The sequence below is a fragment of the Salmo salar genome, chromosome ssa14 (assembly GCF_905237065.1).
Source record: "Salmo salar chromosome ssa14, Ssal_v3.1, whole genome shotgun sequence".
NCBI classification, from domain to species: Eukaryota; Metazoa; Chordata; class Actinopteri; order Salmoniformes; family Salmonidae; genus Salmo; species Salmo salar.
Genome location: NC_059455.1, coordinates 85,545,249 through 85,566,647, shown reverse-complemented (window position 1 = coordinate 85,566,647; position 21,399 = coordinate 85,545,249). Strand labels below are relative to the sequence as shown.

General features: G+C 43.9%; 1 protein-coding gene across 1 annotated transcript in view; it reads right to left on the bottom strand.

Annotated features, from left to right (window-relative positions):
* Nucleotides 1–9,488: 9,488 nt before the first annotated feature.
* The window catches only part of LOC106570506 (potassium voltage-gated channel subfamily KQT member 4), a 129,625-nt gene continuing 117,714 nt past the window's right edge, over nt 9,489–21,399 (bottom strand). The window contains exons 7-11 of the mRNA XM_045693705.1: nt 19,856–20,085; nt 19,593–19,692; nt 14,910–15,041; nt 14,617–14,761; nt 9,489–10,065 (exon numbers count right to left, since the gene is read on the bottom strand). Of these exons, the coding sequence (XP_045549661.1) occupies nt 9,862–10,065; nt 14,617–14,761; nt 14,910–15,041; nt 19,593–19,692; nt 19,856–20,085 (811 nt within the window). The 3' untranslated portion in view covers nt 9,489–9,861. The remainder of the gene's footprint in view (nt 10,066–14,616; nt 14,762–14,909; nt 15,042–19,592; nt 19,693–19,855; nt 20,086–21,399) is intronic.

Here is a 21,399-nt window from a genome sequence, read left to right as displayed (position 1 = left end):
ATTCCCGGGATTCTTCAGATACTCCATCTCAAGGAGAGAAAACCAAAAGAGGGGAGCGAGCCAAGAGAAAGACATAACGTCCCTCCTGATGTTCCCTAATAGTGGTGGTATTGGCGGGTTTTAATCATCACACGCCAAAGTAAAAAACTGCACTGAGGAATTGTGAGCACAAACACCACATGCACACAATCGCAGAGCACACTCACAACATAAAACACATCTGGTTTGAATTTTTCTGGATCAACACAAAAGGTGCCAAAGGTTATGACATCATAAGGAAATGTTTCAGAATGTAATATCAATACAGAGTAATGATGACATCAGAAGGAAAGGTTTCAGAATGTAGTATCAATACACAGAGTAATGATGACATCATAAGGAAAGGTTTCAGAATGTAATATCAATACACAGAATAATGATGACATAAGGAAAGGTTTCAGAATGTAATATCAATACAGAGTAATGATGACATCATAAGGAAAGGTTTCAGAATGTAATATCAATACACAGAGTAATGATGACATTATAAGAAAAGGTTTCTTCAAGTAAAAGATCGCTAACGGTGAGCCAATGATATAGCCCAACCCCAGGTTTTTCACCATCTACAACAATTTAATTTATTCTGGTCGTGGAGACCAACTGGGTGTGCAGGCTTTGGTTCCAGCCCTGGTTCAACTTACCCAAGGCTTGATGATAAGTTCATTCGTTGAATCTGGTGTATTAGTGCACATCATGTGTCCCCAAGACTAGGATCGAGAAACACTTCTCTAGAACTGTCTGTGCCACTTAGAGAGTGCCTAAAAGACCTGCAGGAGCGGTGTTATTAACTGTTGTTTAAAACGGTGTTGTTTAAAACGGTGTTGTTTAAAACTGGAGCCAAGTGAGGTATAATCCAATGAGGTGATTGACATTTGGGAAATGGGAACACTGCACCGTAGCAAGTAATGTCATTTAGGATGAGAGACGCAATCAATAGCTGCCTTCTTAAGCTTCCCTCTTGGCTGGTACCTTTCAGACAATAACACTCATCTGTCTAAACAGAACCAGGTCTACACACCTAAAGCTTGACTTCCAGATTGACCACAGCTACAATTCCCCCATTCGTTTGCTTCAAGGCTCTCTTCCACAAAACTTCCATGGACTCATCAGTCTAGCTCAACCTAGGCATCAAAGTAGAACACAGCTCCCCACTGGGCACACATTGGTTGAATCAACATTGTTTGAGGTCTGTGCCCAGTGGGACCATTATTAACTAAACATGTTACGTCATCTATGTCCATACCTGCTTAACTACCCTGACATACATATCCTGGGGCCACCACAAAGTAGTGTGGACAACTTGCTGCTGACACCAGGAAAAGCCTGCGGAAGGAATTCCTAGCTTTGGCACCTGTGAGGGTGTTATTACCCCCCCCCCTCCCGGCTATTCTCCCCCCCGTTGCAAATATGACAGATATACTCAGAGTTTGGGAATCAATCCAAATCTAGGATAGTGGAACAATAGTTTGCTATAGGGGAATATTACTCTGCATCCCCGGTGAATCTGCATCACAGGTGAATATTTGTTGAATGTGTTCAAAAATGTGCACATAAACGTTGCACAATGGTTGGGGTGTACATTGCAAAAACATTTTCAAAACATTTAGAATTTGGTATTGTGAGTCTCCCATTGCCTCAATCTGCCAGTGGAATGTCATTCAGCGTCTCACAGGGTTGGGAAAGACTGCTCTCTGGTGGACACTCAATGTTCATCCAATATCATATTGTGCAGTCAGTGACCACCTTTACATGCACACCAATATGCCATTTTTATTTGGGATACTCAAGTATTCTGTTTTTGAGTTGACACATATAAACATCATATCCCATTTACAATTACCTGAAAAGGCTTGTATCCCGGTTATGAGATATGCTGATCTTAGACGGGTTACTGTGGCATGTAAACATCTTATACCGTTCAGGCTACTGTTGTTTTACCGGTCTGCGCAGGCTCAGTTTAGCATATCATGGGTGTTGTGTGATGTTTTCATCTGATTGTCAAAAAAATCACTTCAAAAAGTAGGCTACCTGTGCAGTTCCATCCACCATAATTCTATCATTTATTTTGCTGTTACTCTATACTGGACCATATAGCCTACTGGTTACTTTCACCCCTAATTTAAACAACGTTTTGCTTATCATTTCTGACATTTGGTATGCCGTATTATAATTTCTGACATTTGGTAGAACATATGATAATTTCTGACATTTGGTAGGCCATATGATAATTTCTGACGTTTGGTAGGCCATTATATGTTATAAAGGAGAGAAGCTGCATGTATAACTAAATAAAGTAGAACTCACCAGAATAATATCTTACATTGATAGAATTAATGCACTAGTAATCAATTTAACACCAGTAAAGTTGTCTGTTTAGTTCAGGGACCTGGGAGAAAAATGCAATAACTTCAAAACAGTGGAAAGTTTGACTGGTTTTGAGGAAATGAATAGCTGAGACAACGATTCTGATAAGCTTCCCAGTTTATTTAACCTTTATTTAACTAGGAAAGTCAGTTAAGAACAAATTCTTATTTACAATGATGGCCTAACACGGCCAAGCACTAACCCGGACAACGCTGGGCCAATTGTGTTCTGCCCTATGGGACTCCCAATTACGGACGGTTGTGATACAGCCTGGAATTGAACCAGGTCTGTAGTGACACCTCTAGCACTGAGAGGCAGTGCCTTAGACTGCTGCGCCACTCTGGAGCCCAAAATCTTGGGTGCATATTTTGTGTGTTTGAAATACTGTCTGCTTGCATGTCAAAGATGATGCAAATGCACGTGTAATGTGTTTTCATAAGAGATGCTGAAAGAAAGAAATACCATTTCTCCGCCCCTGTTCCGAGACAAAATGCATAATTCTGCAGGAGTTAACATTATATTATCCTACATGTGAAGTTACAGCCCTACAGTCAGTGTCCATATTTCAGTTACAATTCAATTTAACCCATATGAACTTAAATGAGGATTATGTTTATTCATGTAAACAGTGAAACTCATGAGCGGAATATCAAGGTGGATGTAAACAGTTTGTCCCGAATTAGACCTTAAGCGTGATACAGTATGAGGTACTATCCAGAATACTGTGCGCATGTAAACGTGGTCAGAGCGAGAGCGAGAGTGAGAGTGAGAGAGAGCGAGCGAGAGCGAGAGAAGCATTGGGAAACAGACAGTGAGGGAGACAGAGAGAGTCTGCGCGAGAGAGCATTCTATCGACAAGCCTTACGTTGTGGCGGATTGCCACATAAACAAAAGCTGAAGTCACAATGCCTTTAGCCTTCCAACTCCCTGCATTCCACAGCAATTACATCATCGCACCTGCACCCTTTCCTGCCACCCTATCCCCAATATGTAACAAGCAGGAATCAGGAAATTGGCTCAAATCAACCAGACAATGAAAACAATATGAGAATAACACCTGTAGCTAAACTACTATGTATTGTAGCTCTCCACTGTAGCTAGAGACAGTCTGGTCTGGGCTCAAAGTGCAAAAACATCCATGTGTCATTACCTTTAGGTTATGTCTTCCAAGAGTGTGGGGTATGGATAATAGGACTGACAAAGTGATGAAGAGACCTTAAACAAAACTGAATCAAATGAGAGCTGGGCTGGACTGAGAAGATATGCTGCCTTATCGTTTGACTGGATTAACCATGTCAATACCACTATAAACCTTTTGTTAATTAAAAAATAATTTCTCATCACCCTGTAATTTAGCGTACTGGTATAATTTGGCAGGCAGGTGTGTTATTTTTCATAAGATTATCTGTACTATATACAGACGTGGGACTGATTTAGACCTGGGACAACAGGTGTGTGCAATGAATTATCAGGTAGAACAGAAAACCAACAGGCTCCGGCCCTAGCGGGTAAAAGTTGACTACCCCTGATATAGGGAATAGGGTGTCATTTGGTAGTCAGATCTGGATAGAGTTCCTGTGAAGCGAATGATGGACTTATCTACATTACAGGCTGCACGCTGAAGTTAAACACGCACACATGTCCACTACACCAGTGTTTCCCAACTCCGGTCCTCCAGTACCCTCAACAGTACACATTTTTGTTGTGGCCCCAGACAAGCACACCTGATTCAAGTTGTCAACTAATCATCAAAACCTTGATTAGTTGAATCATGTGAGTTTGTCCCTGTGCTACAACACAAATGTGTACTGGAGGACCGAAGTTGGGGAAACGCTGCACTGCACAAATGATAAATGAACATCCTGCCATTCATGTGATAAATCCATGGAAAGGAAGTATCTGTAGACCTCTGGAGTCTTTGAATTGGTACCTACTGTACATTGGGTATTTCATAAAGCTGCAACGTTAATGTTAAGTGGTTGGTAATAACATAGTTACTGATCTTTCCAGAGTGGACTGAGTCAACAAAGTTTGATTTGATCCAAAAATGGTACTAGGATTGTTGATCATCATCGTCATTAGGCTAAAGCAGGCAGGAGAAAGAAGACTCTGCGTTACTGAAATGAGAGACAGCATAACATTCAATTAAATAACTGTATTGAAAAAAAGTAATAAATTAGTAAAATGAGTTATTCTTAACAAGTAGTAAGCATTTTATGGTTTCACTTTTAGAAACCAAATCAGGTGTGCATTAGAAAATAAAAACACTGAATATCATTATTATTCCAACGGTAACTTCATCAAATCATTGAAATTGCATGGAAGACATTTTGTTAACACTAGTTTATTGCTTTGACTTTGTACTAGTTCTCGTTATAACAATAGATCCCATACATTACAGGGATTAAAAGAAGTGAGGGGGGATGGATGGAATGTTGGAATGGCAGCAAGTCAGAGGGCCCATCCCAAAAGACACCCTATTCCCTATATGGTGTAGTACATTAGACCAAGGACCCATCAGGCTCTCGTCAACAGCAGTGCGCTAGATAGGGAATATGGTGCCATTTTGGGACGCAGACAGAGGAAGTGATGTGATGGAATCTTGAAAGGGACAGTAAGACAACATGCAGAAGATTAGCTCATGCTCGGCCTTCGTGTTGATTAGAAAATCAGAGATGTGCTTATCTCAGTTCCTATAAAAGCTAATGCGTATAAAGGGAAGGCAGGGCGACGTGCTGGGTCAGTACTGTCACTGTGTGATGCTAAAGGTCATGCCTCCAGTTCCCAGCTTAAAATGTGACAGAATTTGAATAGAGGAGCAATGATTCAGTTATAAAACTATACACTTGCAATTGATACATTCATTCCAATCAAGTTGTTTCTGTAATCAGTCTTGTGGAAAAAACTTGAAGGGCTTGTTCAAGTCTCTTAGACCGCTGCGCCACTCAGGAGGCCCAGATCAAGATATTTAACTCTAAAAAGACTAAAGCATGTAAAGCGACATCAGTCTAATATGGATAAGTGTGTACTGTCTACCACTGAATGAACAACTAACTGATTGGACATCATTTGGCATGGCTTCTATTTAAGGACAATAACAAAAAGCTATTTACCATCCAACGATACATACGTAATGAAATGATGCCAAACTGAATCTCTAGGCCCTACTGAATGTGGTCTTGCCATTGTCTAACTCCGAACAGTCACGTGTCATCGATTCGACAAAAGCACCAACAAAAACCGCAGATCTCCCAAGCGTAAAATGCTTCTCAGAATCTCTAGACGCTTTGAATGGTACATTTATGCACCTGAATCAAATAACTGTTGGCTTGATTGAACCCAATTAATTTGTCCAAGCCTCTCATGGTGCCAGAGACTTGCTTGTACTGGCTGAAAACAGAACAGTGATTCTGAGAAAAAGAAAATGTCCTCCACTGTTAGGGCCGGATGCAATTATGGCTAACAGTCAAATCAATCGTTGAGCTCTGGGACTGTGTGTGTGTGTGTGTGTGTGTGTGTGTGTGTGTGTGTGTGTGTGTGTGTGTGTGTGTGTGTGTGTGTGTGTGTGTCTGAGAACAGCCATGCATCGTCAATTTGACTTGACAAAAATGTTACATTTATTAAACTTTATAGGAAACAATATCAAAAAACAAAATGGGACACATTCATACCAGACTCAAATCTAACATTCACTTTAAACAATAAAAAAAAAACACAAAAACACAATCATAGAAATGGTCCATGTAATTTTAGCTGTCAAAGGAGACGCGGTGGAGTGTATGAACAAACAGAAAGGACTACTTACAAGTATTCTGATTACAGGTATTACAGGAGTCTCTGCAGGTGCCATAGTGTCCACTACAGTGGGTACAACAAAATAACTTTGGGGTATGTGTTCTCCAGTTCTGTCCATTAGAAAATCTTTACATAACATTACCTCTATGAGCAAACCATTGTTTAGGGTCTGTCAGCGAACCATAAACAACCATACACCATATGGCTAAAGTGGACTCTCTATTGTAGATAACGCAAGGAGGACTTCTGCACTGAATCCTGCCAGGGTTAGATGCAGTAAAGAAGTCGTTATAAAGCTGTTGGCTAAGATGCATGCATAGATAGGAGAGGCTACAGTACCAGAGATCATGTTTCTGACATGGATGGATGCCTCCCAGGCATTATCTTATCAGCCATCACCTGACTGTACCATTCACCATTCACATGACTGGCTACAGTACACCAACAGTACTCAGTCTGTTCACTCCACGTGCATCATGAGAAGGTGCATGTGTTGGGCGAATCAACGAGACAACATTTCTCTATCGACAATGTGAGAAACTAAGGCTCTGGTCCAACATCCACACTAGCACACTGCTTTGAAGCTATTATGGTTGGTGCATGCATTCTAAGCAGTATGCTAGTGTTGATGTTGGAACGCAGCCTAAGAATGCGTGATAGTCGGTTGGTTTGGAATACATCTCATCATAGACATGAGCTGATTGGCCGACCTAAACCAGCTGACATGAAGCACAGGAGTGAGATACTATGCAACAAAGACGGGTGAGAATGGAGGAGTATTGATACAGAGCGGAGGGACATCACCCTCTATAGTCTGACTTGGGGTGAGTGTTTTCTTACCCTTTCGTCTGGTCTGAGGAACACGCATGTCTGAGGGGTGAGCGGCAAGACAGAGGTTTTTAAAGGGATCAACAAGTAGAAAACATAGAATATCTCCTTTAACCTGACCCTTTTTGAATACGTGTCAAATCTCTTCCGAATGCCATGAAACAATGCTAGAGAGAGAGATTCCCCATTCCAACACTGATTTAGAAAATAGAGCCTGCCTCCTTCCAGTATTTCTCTCACTATTATGCAATACCATATTGGCTGTATTCAAGGAGTCACTTTCTCTTTCTTTTCTTTTTTTGCAAAGAGGGCTTTTTGTATAGAGAATCATGAGTTGGAAGACTATCGGAGTGGCATGGATGTACTTCAAAGAGGGATGGAACAAGTGTCACACACGAGGCCTAAGTTCTTCTCTTGTCGTAACCTAGTCCGTCTCTTTTCAGGACAGCATACTGTTAATGAGGACGAGGGTAGAACGAGTATCATGTAACAACCTGGACTGGAGGGCAAGGTCAGAGAGCTGATGTTTTGGTGAAATGGCTGTGGTTTTCATCTTTCCATTCATGATGAGTCGTCCATTTTTTAGGCTTTTTTCCAGTCTGGGTATCCCCACAGTGGAGTAGATGGGGAAATGACGTCTTTGCAGTGCCTCAGAAAGAGAGTTGAGTTGAGCTGTGGACAGTGTGGTGAGGATGAGAGGAGGTGAGGATGAGAGGTGAGGATGAGAGGTGAGGAGGGGACAGAACAGGACGCACACGGCACATTCATCAGAAGCTTAGAGACAGTCCATCTCCTATAGCAACAGATTAGAGAACTAATCAAACAAATCAAAGCTATTCTCACTGTTGGAGAGCTGCATTAGTTCATTGGTTCATCTGGAAATCTATTGATTACAAATTAGGAAACCAGTACAGGAAAAAAACTGAACGGATAACAGAACACCAAACCGTGTAAAAAATGTACAAAACCCAAACTTGGGTTGATATTTAGGAAAAGGCATAGATAGATACAGTATATATGATGTGGTTGGTGAGTGAAACTGGTCAGTTTGTAGTGTTAGGTGGTCAAGTAGTAGTGTTGTTCTTTCTCCTCTTCTTCTTCTTCTTCTTCTCCCCATAGGGACTGAGAGAGGGGTGTGCGGAGAGCAGCTTTGGGCCAGGACTCTGCTCAGATGGTACCCTCTGGTGGCCAGTGTATGCATGTTCAGTAGGGACTCCACTGGTTCACTTGAGGCTGGGTTAGGGTTGGATAGGGCTATGGCCAGATGAAGATGAAGGGAGAGGATTAATGGAGGAGGCTGTGGAGGGAGGGTGTGAGTGAAAGGGATTCATGTGAGGAGTAGTTAGGGTTGATGGGTGCTGGTTTGTAAACAGAGAAAGGATAGTATGATGAAGACTCAACTGGGGGCTCTAAAATGGAGCAGATGATTTAAAATACACCACATGGCCAAAAGTATGTGGTCACCCTCTCGTGAAACATCTCATTCCAAAATCATGGGCATTAATATGGAGTTGGTCCCCCCTTTGCTGCTATAACAGCCTCCACCCTTCTGGGAAGGATTTCCACTATATGATGAAACATTGCTGCAGGGACTTGCTTCCATTCAGCCACAAGAGCATTAGTGAGGTCGGGCACTGATGTTGGGCGATTAGGCGTGGCTCGCAGTCAGCGTTCCAATTCAGGGCTCTGTGCAGGCCAGTCAAGTTCTTCCACACTGATCTCGACAAAGCATTTCTGTATGGACCTCGCTTTGTGCACGGGAGCATTGTCATGGTGAAACAGGAAAGGGCCTTTACCAAACTGTTGCCACAAAGTTGGAAGCACAGAATCCTCTAGAATGTCATTGTATGCTGTAGCGTTAAGATTCTCCTTCACTGGAACTAAGGGGCCTAGCTGAACCATGAAAAACAGCCCACACCATGATTCCTCCTCCACCAAACTACACAGTTGGCACTATGCATTGGGGCAGGTAGCATTTTCCTGTCCTCCGCCAAACCCAGATTCGTATATCGCCAGAATGCATGGTGTGATTCATCACTCCAGAGAACGCATTTCCACTGCTCCAATGGTGGCGAGCTTTACACTACTCCAGCCGACGCTTGGCATCTCGCATTGTGATCTTAGGCTTGTGTGCAGCTGCTCGGCCACGGAAACCCATTTCATGAAGCTCCCGACGAACAGTTCTTGTGCTGGCAATGCTTCCAGAGGCAGTTTGGAACTTGGTAGTGAGTGTTGCAACCGAGGAAAAACTATTTTTACACGCTACACACTTTAGCACTTGGCGGTCCTGTTCTGTGAGCTTGTGTGGCCTGCCACCTCGGGGCTGTTGCTCCTAGATGTTTCCACTTCACAATAACAGCACTTACAGTTGACCAGGGCAGCTCTAGCATGGCAGAAATATGACGAACTGACTTGGTGGCATCCTATGATGGTGCCACGTTGAATGTCACTGAGCTCTTCAGTACAGGTCATTCTACTGCCAATGTTTGTCTATGGAGATTGCATGGCGGTGTGCTCAATTTTATACACCTGTCAGCAACGGGTGTGGCTGAAATAGCCAAATCCACTAATTTGATGGGTTGACCACATACTTTCGGCCATGTAGTGTATGAGGAGGGAGAAATGATTAAAGATGAGCCAGACCTCCAAAGTTAGGAATCAAATTGGTTTGGTGATTAGTGGGAAGAGCTATGGGCATAGTGGGTTGCTCCAGGGGTGCTGCTACAGTCCAGTATAGTGACATGACATCTCAGGGCCATTGTGGTGAGGGTCTAGCGGTGGACCCAGTTCATTCCCAGACTCAGCCCCAGCCTCAGTCAGTGAGTACAATACCAGTCACTCCATGTTGCTGGACTCTGAGTGGGAGATGTTGAGTGTGTTGGCGGAGGGGAAAAGGTCACGATGGTCTGTGGGGCTGTGGTAGTCAGACGTCAGGTCTGGTTCCAACAGGGAGGACAAGGTGAAGTTGGACGAGCCTTTCTTCAGACACTGTGTGTAGAAGTTAAGAAGGAGATCCAGCTTGTTCTCTATCGACTGCACCTGTACAGAGATTAACACACACTAATTATTGTTGTGCACTAAAATCTACTTATGACATTATCAATGAGCAATGATAATGATAGTCTTTTTTACTGGGTTTTTCATTATAAATTACAAAGCTAAATAGCAGTTATTGGGTTAGTACTACTAACCCAATAATTATCATTCGACAAATACAAGCATAAATTGAGAAATCATGCACTCACATCACCCCTATATTATACTGAACAAAAATAAACGCAACATGCAACAATTTCAAAGACTTTGCTGAGTTACAGCTCATATAAGGAAATCGGTCAATTAAATAAATAAATTAGGTCCTGATCTATGGATTTCACATGACTGGACAGGGGCGCAGCCATGGGTGGGCCTTGGACGCCACCCACTTGAGATCCAGGCCAAGCCAATAAGAATGCGTTTTTCCCCACAAAGGTGCTTTATTACAAACAGAAATACTCCTCAGCACCCCCCCTCCCCTGACGATCCTGCAAGTGAAAAAGCCGGATGAAGAGGTCCTGGGCTGCGTAGTCTGTGGTTGTGAGGCCAGTTGGACGTACTGCTAAATTCTTTAAAACGACGTTGGAGGCGGCTTATGGTCGAGAAATGAACATTCAATTCTCTAGCAACAGCTCTGGTGGACATTCCTGCAGTCAGCATGCTAATTGCATGCCCTCAAAACTTGAGACATCTGTGGCATTGTGTTGTGTGACAAAACTGCACATTTTAGAGTGGCCTTTCATTGTCCCCAGCAAAAGGTGCACCTGTGTAATGATCATGCTGTTTAATCAGCTTCTTGCTATGCCACACCTGTCAGGTGGATGGAATATCTTGACAAAGGATAAAATGTAACTTATTTGTACATAATGTTTCCGCAACTGTATCTTACGGTAAAAAAATAGTTTCTGGATATCAGGACAGAGATCACTCACCTCGGATTAGATGAAGATTTTTTCTTCAACATACAGGACGCACAAGACATTCTCCAAACACCCGGCAGGGCCGACATCCCTGCTATTTGCAAGAGGAAGCGACGCAGGTACAGAGGACAAAGAACCGGATGCCTGGTCAGGACCCGGAAAAGGCGAGTGGGAAAGCTGCCGTTACCGTCAATACTACTCGCCAATGTGCAATCATTGGACAATAAACTAGACGAGGTACAATCACGAATATCCTACCAACAGGACATCAAAAACTGTAATATCCTATGTTTCACAAAATCGTGGCTAAATGACGACATGGATATTCAGCTAGCAGGATACACACTGCACCGGCAAGATAGAACAGCACACAGCACAGTAAGATGAGGGGGGGCGGTCTGTGCATATTTGTAAACAACAGCTGGTGCACAAAATCTAAGGAAGTCTCTAGATTTTGCTCGCCTGAAGTAGAGTATATTGTGATAAATTATAGGCCACACTACTTGCCTAGAGTTTTCAGCTATACTTTTCATGGCTGTTTATTTACCACCACAGACAGATGCTGGCACTAAGACCGCACTCAGTCAGCTGTATAAGGAAATAAGCAAACAGGAAACCATTCACCCAGAGGTGGCGCTCCTAGTGGCCGGAGACTTCAATGCAGGGAAACTTAAATCAGTTCTACCAAATTTCCATCAACATGTTAAATGTGCAACCAGAGGGAAAAACATTCTAGACCACCTTTACTCCACACACAGAGACGCGTACAAAGCTCTCCCTCGCCCTCCATTTGATAAATCCAACCACAACTCTATCCTCATGATTCCTGCTTACAAGCAAAAATTAAAGCAGGAAGCACCAGTGACTCAGTCTATAAAAAATGGTCAGATGAAGCAGATGCTAAACTACAGGACTGTTTTGCTATCACAGACTGGAATATGTTCCGGGATTCTTCCGATGACATTGAGGAATACACCACATCAGTAACTGGCTTTATCAATAAGTGCATCGAGGATGACGTCCCCACAGTGACTGTACGTACATACCCCAAACATAAGCCATGGATTACAGGTAACATTCGCACTGAGCTAAAGGGTAGAGCTGCCGCTTTCAAGGTGCGGGACTCTAACCCGGAAACTTACAAGAAATCCTGCTATGCCCTGCGACGAACCATCAAAACAGGCAAAGCATCAATACAGGGCTAAGATTGAATCAAACTACACCGGCTCCGACGCACGTCTTATGTGGCAAGGCTTGCAAACTATTACAGACTACAAAGGGAAGCACAGCCGCAAGCTGCCCAGTGACACGAGCCTACCAGACGAGCTAAATCGCTTTGAGGCAAGCAACACTGAGGCATGCATGAGAACATCCGTTGTTCCGGACAACTGTGTGATCACGCTCTCCGTAGCCGACGTGAGTAAGACCTTTAAACAGGTCAACATACACAAGGCTGCGGGGCCAGACGGATAACCAGGACGTGTGCTCCGGGCATGTGCTGACCAACTGGCAGGTGTCTTCACTGATATTTTCAACATGTCCCTGATTGAGTCTGTAATACCAACATGTTTCAAGCAGACCACCATAGTCCCTGTGCCCAAGAACACAAAGGCAACCTGCCTAAATGACTACAGACCCGTAGCACTCACGTCCGTAGCCATGAAGAGCTTTGAAAGGTTGGTAATGGCTCACATCAACACCATTATCCCAGAAACCCTCGACCCACTCCAATTTGCATACCGCCCAAACAGATCCACAGATGATGCAATCTTTATTGCACTCCACACTGCCCTTTCCCACCTGGACAAAAGGAACACTTATGTGAGAATGCTATTCATTGACTACAGCTCAGCATTCAACACCATAGTACCCTCAAAGCTCATCACTAAGCTAAGGATCCTGGGACTAAACACCTCCCTCTGAAACTGGATATTGGACTTCCTGACAGGCCGCCCCCAGGTGGTGGGGGTAGGTAGCAACACATCTGCCACGCTGATCCTCAACACTGGAGCTCCCCAGGGGTGCGTGCTGAGTCCCCTCTTGTACTCCCTGTTCACCCACGACTGCATGGCCAGGCATGACTCCAACACCATCATTAAGTTTGCAGATAACACAACAGTGGTTGATCACATTTAATAAAAAAAAATTAATTTATTAAATGTATAAAATGTATGCATTCACTACTGTAAATCGCTCTGGATAAGAGCGTCTGCTAAATGACTAAAATGTAAATGTAAAAATGAGATTATTGTGGACTACAGGAAAAGGAGGACCGAGCACGCCCCCATTCTCATCGACGGGGCTATAGTGGAGCAGGTTGAGAGCTTCAAGTTCCTTGGTGTCCACATCAACAACAAACTAGAATGGTCCAAACACACCAAGACAGTCGTGAAGAGGGCACGACAAAGCCTATCCCCCTCAGGAAATGGGTCCTGAGATCCTCAAAAGGTTCTACAGCTGCAACATTGAGAGCATCCTGACTGGTTGCATCACTGCCTGGTATGGCAATTGCTCGGCCTCTAACCGCAAGGCACTACAGAGGGTAGTGCATACGGCCCAGTACATCACTGGGGCTAAGCTGCCTGCCATCCAGGACCTCTACACCAGACGGTGTCAGAGGAAGGCCCTAAAAATTGTAAAAGACCCCAGCCACCCCAGTCATAGACTGTTCTCTCTACTACCGCATGGCAAGCGGTACCGGAGTGCCAAGTCTAGGACAAAAAGGCTTCTAAACAGTTTTTACCCCCAAGCCATAAGACTCCTGAACAGGTAATCAAATGACTACCCGGACTATTTGCATTGTGTGCCCCCCCCAACCCCTCTTTTTACGCTGCTGCCACTCTCTGTTTATCATATATGCATAGTCACTTTAACTATACATTCATGTACATACTACCTCAATTGGGCCGACCAACCAGTGCTCCCGCACATTGGCTAACCGGGCAATCTGCATTGTGTCCCACACACCACCCGCCAACCCCTCTTTTACGCTACTGCTACTCTCTGTTCATCATATATGCATAGTCACTTTAACCATATCTACATGTACATACTACCTCAATCAGCCTGACTAACCGGTGTCTGTATGTAGCCTCGCTACTGTACATAGCCTGTCTTTTTACTGTTGTTTTATTTCTTTACCTACCTATTGTTCACCTAATACCTTTTTTGCACTATTGGTTAGAGCCTGTAAGTAAGCATTTCATACCCTGTTGTATTCGGCGCACGTGACAAATAAACTTTGATTTGGTTTGGAATGCTCATGAACAGGGATGTAAACAAATTTGTGGCAAAAAATTTGAGTGAAATAACTTTCTGTGCATATGGAACATTTCTGGAATCTTTTATTTCAGCTCATGAAACATGGGACCAACACTTTACATGCTGCGTTTGTATTTTTGCTCAGTGTACATGGAATATTAGCCTAATCAGGAAAGCCACGTATTGATGGTCAGGGTTTTTTCTGTCTCAAAGTGGTGGCCGTGGCAGTGGCCGTGGCAGTGGCCGTGGCAGTGGCCGTGGCAGTGGCCGTGGCAGTGGCCGTGACAGTGGCCGTGACAGTGGCCGTGGCAGTGGCCGTGACAGTGGCCGTGCGTTAACATGATAATCAACCTACTGTACTGGAGCTCTGTACCTGTTTCTCCACCTTGATGACACGTCCCATCATACTGAGTTGGTCCATAAGGTCCAGTTCTGGAGGGGTCTTCTCTCCCTTCTCACTCCTCACCTTCTTATTATCTGGCTGGTAGGACGATCCACGACCCACTATCTGATCCACTCTGGGGAGGACCAGGACAACACACAACAATAAACAATCATTATCAAAATGGTTCGTTTAGTGGTGTTAAGGTTACTACTGATGATAGAGTGTGTGTGGAACGAATCCACTGTGTCTCCAACTGTTGTAGGTTGTGTGTGTGTGTGTACCTGGTTTGTAGACTCTTGATCCTCCCCAGCATGTCCAGGTGTCCAGCAGAGTACTGCTCTATGACATCCTTCACGTCGTATGGACGCAGAGTCTCCTTAAACTTCCGCTTGGCCACCAGGAACTTCAGAATCCTACACACACACACACACACACACACACATTAGTAGAGATCTACTAGAATGTGTTGCCTGTGGGTGCCTCACACTGCAGACTAAAACCAGTGAATACTGCAAGTGTTTAACCATGAAACAAGTCACACACTTCAATGCCACTACGTAGGTGTGATTAAGTGGGATTTGCAGCCAAAGTGACCATATCAATATTATTCACAAATGGCCTCATTAAAGGAAACCACTGGAGTACCCGAAGGGATTCCCCTTTGTTGTGGACTTTGACAATGATCCTGTATTACCAATGACATATGTAGAGCCATGTATAGAACACTGTCTGTATACAGTGCCTTCGGAAAGTATCCAGACCCCTTCACTTTCTTCACATTTTGTTACGTTACAGCCTTATCCTAAAATTGATAAAATATATATTTTTCTTATCAATCTACACACAATACCTCAATGATAAAGCAAAAACAGTTTTTTAGAAATGTTTGCTAATTTATAAAAAATCTAAATTGGAGCAAATGAGGTTTAAGTGCCTTGCTCAAGGGCGCATAGACAGATTTTCACCTTGTTGGCTCAAGAGTCTTCTTCGGGTGTTCAAACCAGCGACATTTCAGTTACTGGGCCAATGCTCAAACCGCTAGGCTACCTGCTGTCTTTAACACCAAAAGAGGAACTACTGCTTACATCAGCTCAATCAACAACTTCTAACTTTAAAAGCAGAGGAATGGAACTATCACTTCTTTAAAACCCTTAACACGGAGGATAAAACAATAGGCAAATGGTTGACTACAAACTCTGGATAAAACAGTTTCAAAAATATAAAATGTTCACAACTGTGCAGAAATACAGAAGTTGACTATGAGTGGCTATGAGCTACAACGAGTATGCAGATCTCCCTCTCCTCCTCCTCCTCTCTCTTCCTCTCACCATCCCTCCATATCCGAAACACCACACATTTACACAGGGAAGTAGGCAGGCTGATTAACTACATTAGTCTTCCTATAGTGAAGCCTCAGCAATACAGCCGATGCTAATATCTACCTGCTTCTTAATACATTTGCAAAAATGTCTAAAAACTTGTTTTCACTTTGTCATTATGGGGTATTATATGTAGATTGCTGAGGATTTAAAACATTTTTTTAAATCCATTTTAAAAATAAAGCTGTAACCTAATACAATTTGGAAAAAGTCAAGGGGTCTGAATACATTCCCAAGGCACTATGCATATCTTTAATAGACACCCTTGTTCCGGTGCACTGTGTAAGGAGAGAGGGACACACTCGGTTTTCTGCACACCCTGGCCCTCTGCTTAGTCAGCCTCTCACACACACACACACACACACACACACACACACACACACACACACACACACACACACACACACACACACACACACACACACACACACACACGAGGTGGACCCCTGTGTGTGTCTAGTCTACCTCCTCTCCTCTCAGCGAGACAGCTGTGTGTGTGTGTGTGTGTGTGTGTGTGTGTGTGTGTGTGTGTGTGTGTGTGCGTGCGTGCGTGCGTGCGTGCGTGCGTGCGTGCGTGCGTGGTGACCCCACAGTTAGAGGACAGAGACAGATGCTCTGACTCCCAGTGTACAAAGCTAATTATATTCACATCCACCCTCCACCAATCGTTGGCCTTTCCTAGAGAGAAGTAAAGAGTGTGTTGGGGCTGTAGAGTGTTGAACATATACTGGGCAGAGTTCTGGCTGCTTGTCACACTATAGGAGAGTAGTCAGCCGCCCGGACACTGAGGTGCTGGCTCTGCAGAATACAGGAAACACCAAATGTTAGCGTAGCAAAACAGACGCACTTAACCTGTCATCCCAAGCCGTGATGGATTGCTCCATGAGTCGGAGTGGGCACAGAGGGGAGGGAGGGCGAGGCGGGTGAGGAGGGGGGCTGTTTTATGAGAAAACACTATCTCTCACACACAGGCGGGCTAAGACCTCTTTAATATCAGTGTGTTCTGTCAGGGGGAGGACACACACATTTCATATGTAGTGGTGGTGGTTTGGTGAAACACACACACACATCACAGCAGGAATGTGGAACACACTAACGTGGAAACGTGTTAACCATTGTTGGCAACTGAACAACTGGCATGTGCAAGGGCAGTTTAGTGCTATGTGCTGCAACGCTGTGCTGCAACGCTAGTGTGTTGTTGGCAAACACACACTTCATCCCCCTTTGCCTCTCTTTCTTTCTTTTCTTTCTTCTGCCAAGCAGGAGAGAGAGAAAGTAGAAAAAGAGGGGTGGTGGTCGACAGCTGGCACCACAGAAGCCGTCAGCGCACCCTTCCTCCTTCCTCCTCCTCACAGTGCGCTCTTGATGACTACGGAGTTTTTCAAAAATATTTTTGCAAGATGTCTTTTTTTATTTTGCAGGTAGATGCATATTTTTTTCTGTCCTCGTGGGTCTCAGGTGTGGGTAAAAGAAAGAGTAAGGAAAAGTAGAAAGGAATGAACAAGAAAAAGAAAGAAAAATATAATTTTATTTCCATCCTCTAAGGGGTTCTTCAAAGCGCTGAGTCTCTCTCTTCATCGAGTGGTATGATCGTATTAATACACTGGCTGCCTGAAGTATTCCCACTGCAGCTACCTGGTATAGGGGCATAGTTGGCACTGGGTGCACTAAATCATTAGCTACAGACTCAGAGGCTCTGGTGGGGAATCAGTACCAAAACGTTATTGAGATCTGGACCAAACATATTCAAGTCAGCATTCGGTCGTTTTTGGTTTGGTTTTATGTGAATGACTCATGGCAACAGCAGTGAAGTGAGTTGTTCTATAGGGTCAGCCATAGTAAGTACAGCGCCATTGGCGCAAATGAGGTTTAAGTGCCTTGCTCAAGGGCACATAGACAGATTTTTCACCTTGTTGGCTCAAGAGTCTTCTTCGGGTGTTCAAACCAGCGACATTTCAGTTACTGGGCCAATGCTCGAACCGCTAGGCTACCTGCTGTCTTTAACACCAAAAGAGGAACTACTGCTTACATCAGCTCAATCAACAACTTCTAACTTTAAAAGCAGAGGAATGGAACTATCACTTCTTTAAAACCCTTAACACGGAGGATAAAACAATAGGCAAATGGTTGACTACAAACTCTGGATAAAACAGTTTCAAAAATATAAAATGTTCACAACTGTGCAGAAATACAGAAGTTGACTATGAGTGGCTATGAGCTACAACGAGTATGCAGATCTCCCTCTCCTCCTCCTCCTCTCTCTTCCTCTCACCATCCCTCCATATCCGAAACACCACACATTTACACAGGGAAGTAGGCAGGCTGATTAACTACATTAGTCTTCCTATAGTGAAGCCTCAGCAATACAGCCAATGCTAATATCTACCTGCTTCTTAAAAGACATCAATCTTAAGTGTGGAGTCTTACATAAGACTCCAGTGTTTCTATAGTGATGTATATACAGTATGGTAGCTAATAGGGCCTACACTCAAATTAATTCAGACCCAATCCCCTATCCCTTTCACATAAACACATGCACTCACATAACCCCTCTTACTTATAGCATACTGTACACAGTGTACACATGGAAACACACACACAGTGTGATGCAACATGAAAGACACTGTGTGTCTGTATGGCTGACCCTTGGGATCTGCCAGTAGTGGTCCAATACAATCCACTCACACCAACGACCCACAGACCAACATACCTGCCTCACTGACAGGTGTTTACCGGCAATTGTAGTGTTTTTCTGCCTCCCTCAGTGGAATAAGTTTTGCATGTGCGTGGGTCCGTGTGTGTAGAGGGATGAAGGTATCCCTCCAGGATATTTACATGGTTAAGCACAGAGAAACCTCAAGGGGTCGTGTTTTTCCCCCCTGAACACATGGAGCTGTTAATTAGTGCATAGGTTTGCCGGCTAGGCATTTTTCTCGTTCCTTCACACCATTCTTTATATCGTAGCTAGTTTTTCCTAATATTGGAAGTTTCCTTGTGGGCATAGAAAGGTGGTCTATGTACACGACTACACTACAGCATGCACAACCTTACCTTTAAAACAATGTTATATGAAGACTTTAGTCAACAAATTCTTATGATCAATTCCATCAAAGTAAGACGAGACAAAATAACTGTACAATAGAGACTAGTATAGTGATGTCATGTTTGTCTATTTTTGGGGGCCAGGGAGTGATCACTAAAACACACAGTGCATCACTAACATGGAGCTCTGCAATAGACTCGCCATGATCACGGCTCTGTCAGCTGCCCTCCAGGCCCCTGACTGATTGACTGAGACAAGGTCAGAGCCGAGCAGCTGGCCTGCGGCAGGAAGGATCAGTTACCACACTAAAGAGGACATTTCCCTACCGTCAGCTGAAACTGCATATGGCCAGAGTCCACTGGAGGAGCCAACCATTCATCTTACTCCATCCACCATAACAGTAAGTACTGTAGGCCCAAATATAATACTAGGGCCTATTGCGACAAAAGGACCAGAGAGGAGACAGGTGACCTGGTTCCATCATGATGTGGGTACCCTGTGGGTACAGGTAGGGGTGCTGTGGGAGGGGTTGTAGGACTCACCTAACAGCCCGTATCAAGGTCTTCACTGCTGGGATCACCTCCTCCATGGCAACATCACAATATGGTTTGTCTTCAACATTGTCCTCCCCTACTCCTTCCACTGGAGACAGGACAGCAATGATATAGTTAAGGGTGAGAGGGAGGGAGTGAGTGAGTACAAGAACGTATGTGAGAGAGACAGTATGTGAGTATGTACTGTTTAAGTGTGTATGTAAATGTGGCGAGTGTGTGTTTGTGTGAGTGAGTCACGTCCCAGTCCCCACCGTCTGCAGGAGGTCTGGGTTTGAGTCGTAGTGAGGTGCGGAACCGCGTGCGGTCGTTGAAGCTCCAGCTCTTCTGCACCTTCCCAGGACTGGTGGCTTCTGGGACGTTCTCCGTGCTGGGTGACTGGCGGACACTCATCCCGGGAGGCAGCGGGGACGCCTTGTTCCGGCTCGCCTGGGACGAACGGGAGTTGTTCAGCCTCATCCTGTCTCGGAATCCCATTTTGCTGCTGCTGGAACAATGAAGGAAATTAACCTGTGTCCACATGTTTATCTGCCACTTAGGACATCCTTAGAGTTCTGTTGTGTGATTTTCATCATTGACTATAGGTCCATAGTGTCCAGTGGATGATCCAGTTGTTTTAGACACTGAGTTTAGCCAATCAGCAGAGGAGCAGTCCCAGGTAGTTAGCAGGTACAGACAGCAGTACACCAGATAGTGTTTTATCTACTGACTCTCATTAAAACAGTCACACACAGCATACTCAATGACCAACAAAGCACAGAGACAGACATTCAGATGGAGATTTCACACAGGCATGACTGACTAGCTGATTTACTGACGGATTTATTTACTGACTGGCTGATTTACTGACTGGCTGATTTACTGACTGGCTGACTGGGGGGGTATAGGTATATATAGGGAAAAGGGAGCAAATTGTGACGTACACTCTGTGACCACTTACATGTTACAAAGTCACAAAGCATTTCAAATGTCACGCACCAGAGAACGATTAGAGACATGTTGTTTATGCTGATATAATCCTTGTTTGTGCGCTGGCCTGCCATTTAAATTAATATTTAAATAGCTGGAAAAGCATTAGGGGAAACGGCATTTCATACGTCGGACCTGAAATGCTCAGGTTCACTTAGAAGGGGAGGGTGGACAGAGTAAGATGTTGAATTACTGTTAGCCCTTTGCATTCCATTGGAAAGGAAAGAAAATAAAAAAGGGATGTAGTAGGGTTAAAAATACAGCTGAATCCTCCAAAGACATGCACGGTATACTGAGCAATGGATTTGAAGAGAAACATTTTAGCAGACAAAATGGAAAAATCTATCAGGGGAGGGAAATGTTTCTGCATGGGTTTTTATTGAGTGGGAACGAGTCGCAAAAGTACAACAAGCATATGGTTGCATTGCATGCAGGATCATTTGAACACTTTCGCCATAATTCACTACAGAGCAGAAGTGATCAAAGAACGCATGCATGAAAAATGTGTGCAATTAACAAGTAACGGTCATGCAACAGTATTAAGAATACAGCATGCGTGACTTAACTATTTTACCTTTTCATAAAACTTTTTTTTATTTGTCACAACCTTCGGTACAAAATATTAAATATGCTGTAAAATCTGTAAGTGTGTGGGGAGGCCAATGCTGACATTAGATCCACATAAACCATGAAACAAATTCCTTTGTTTCCAATAAAGAATGCATGGTTTATTGTGTCATCCAGTTCACTGAAAGAAAGTGGTTTACAACAGAGTTATCCTTTAAACAGAACACCCTGTCATTCTTCTCACACAGTAAAGGCTCAGTCA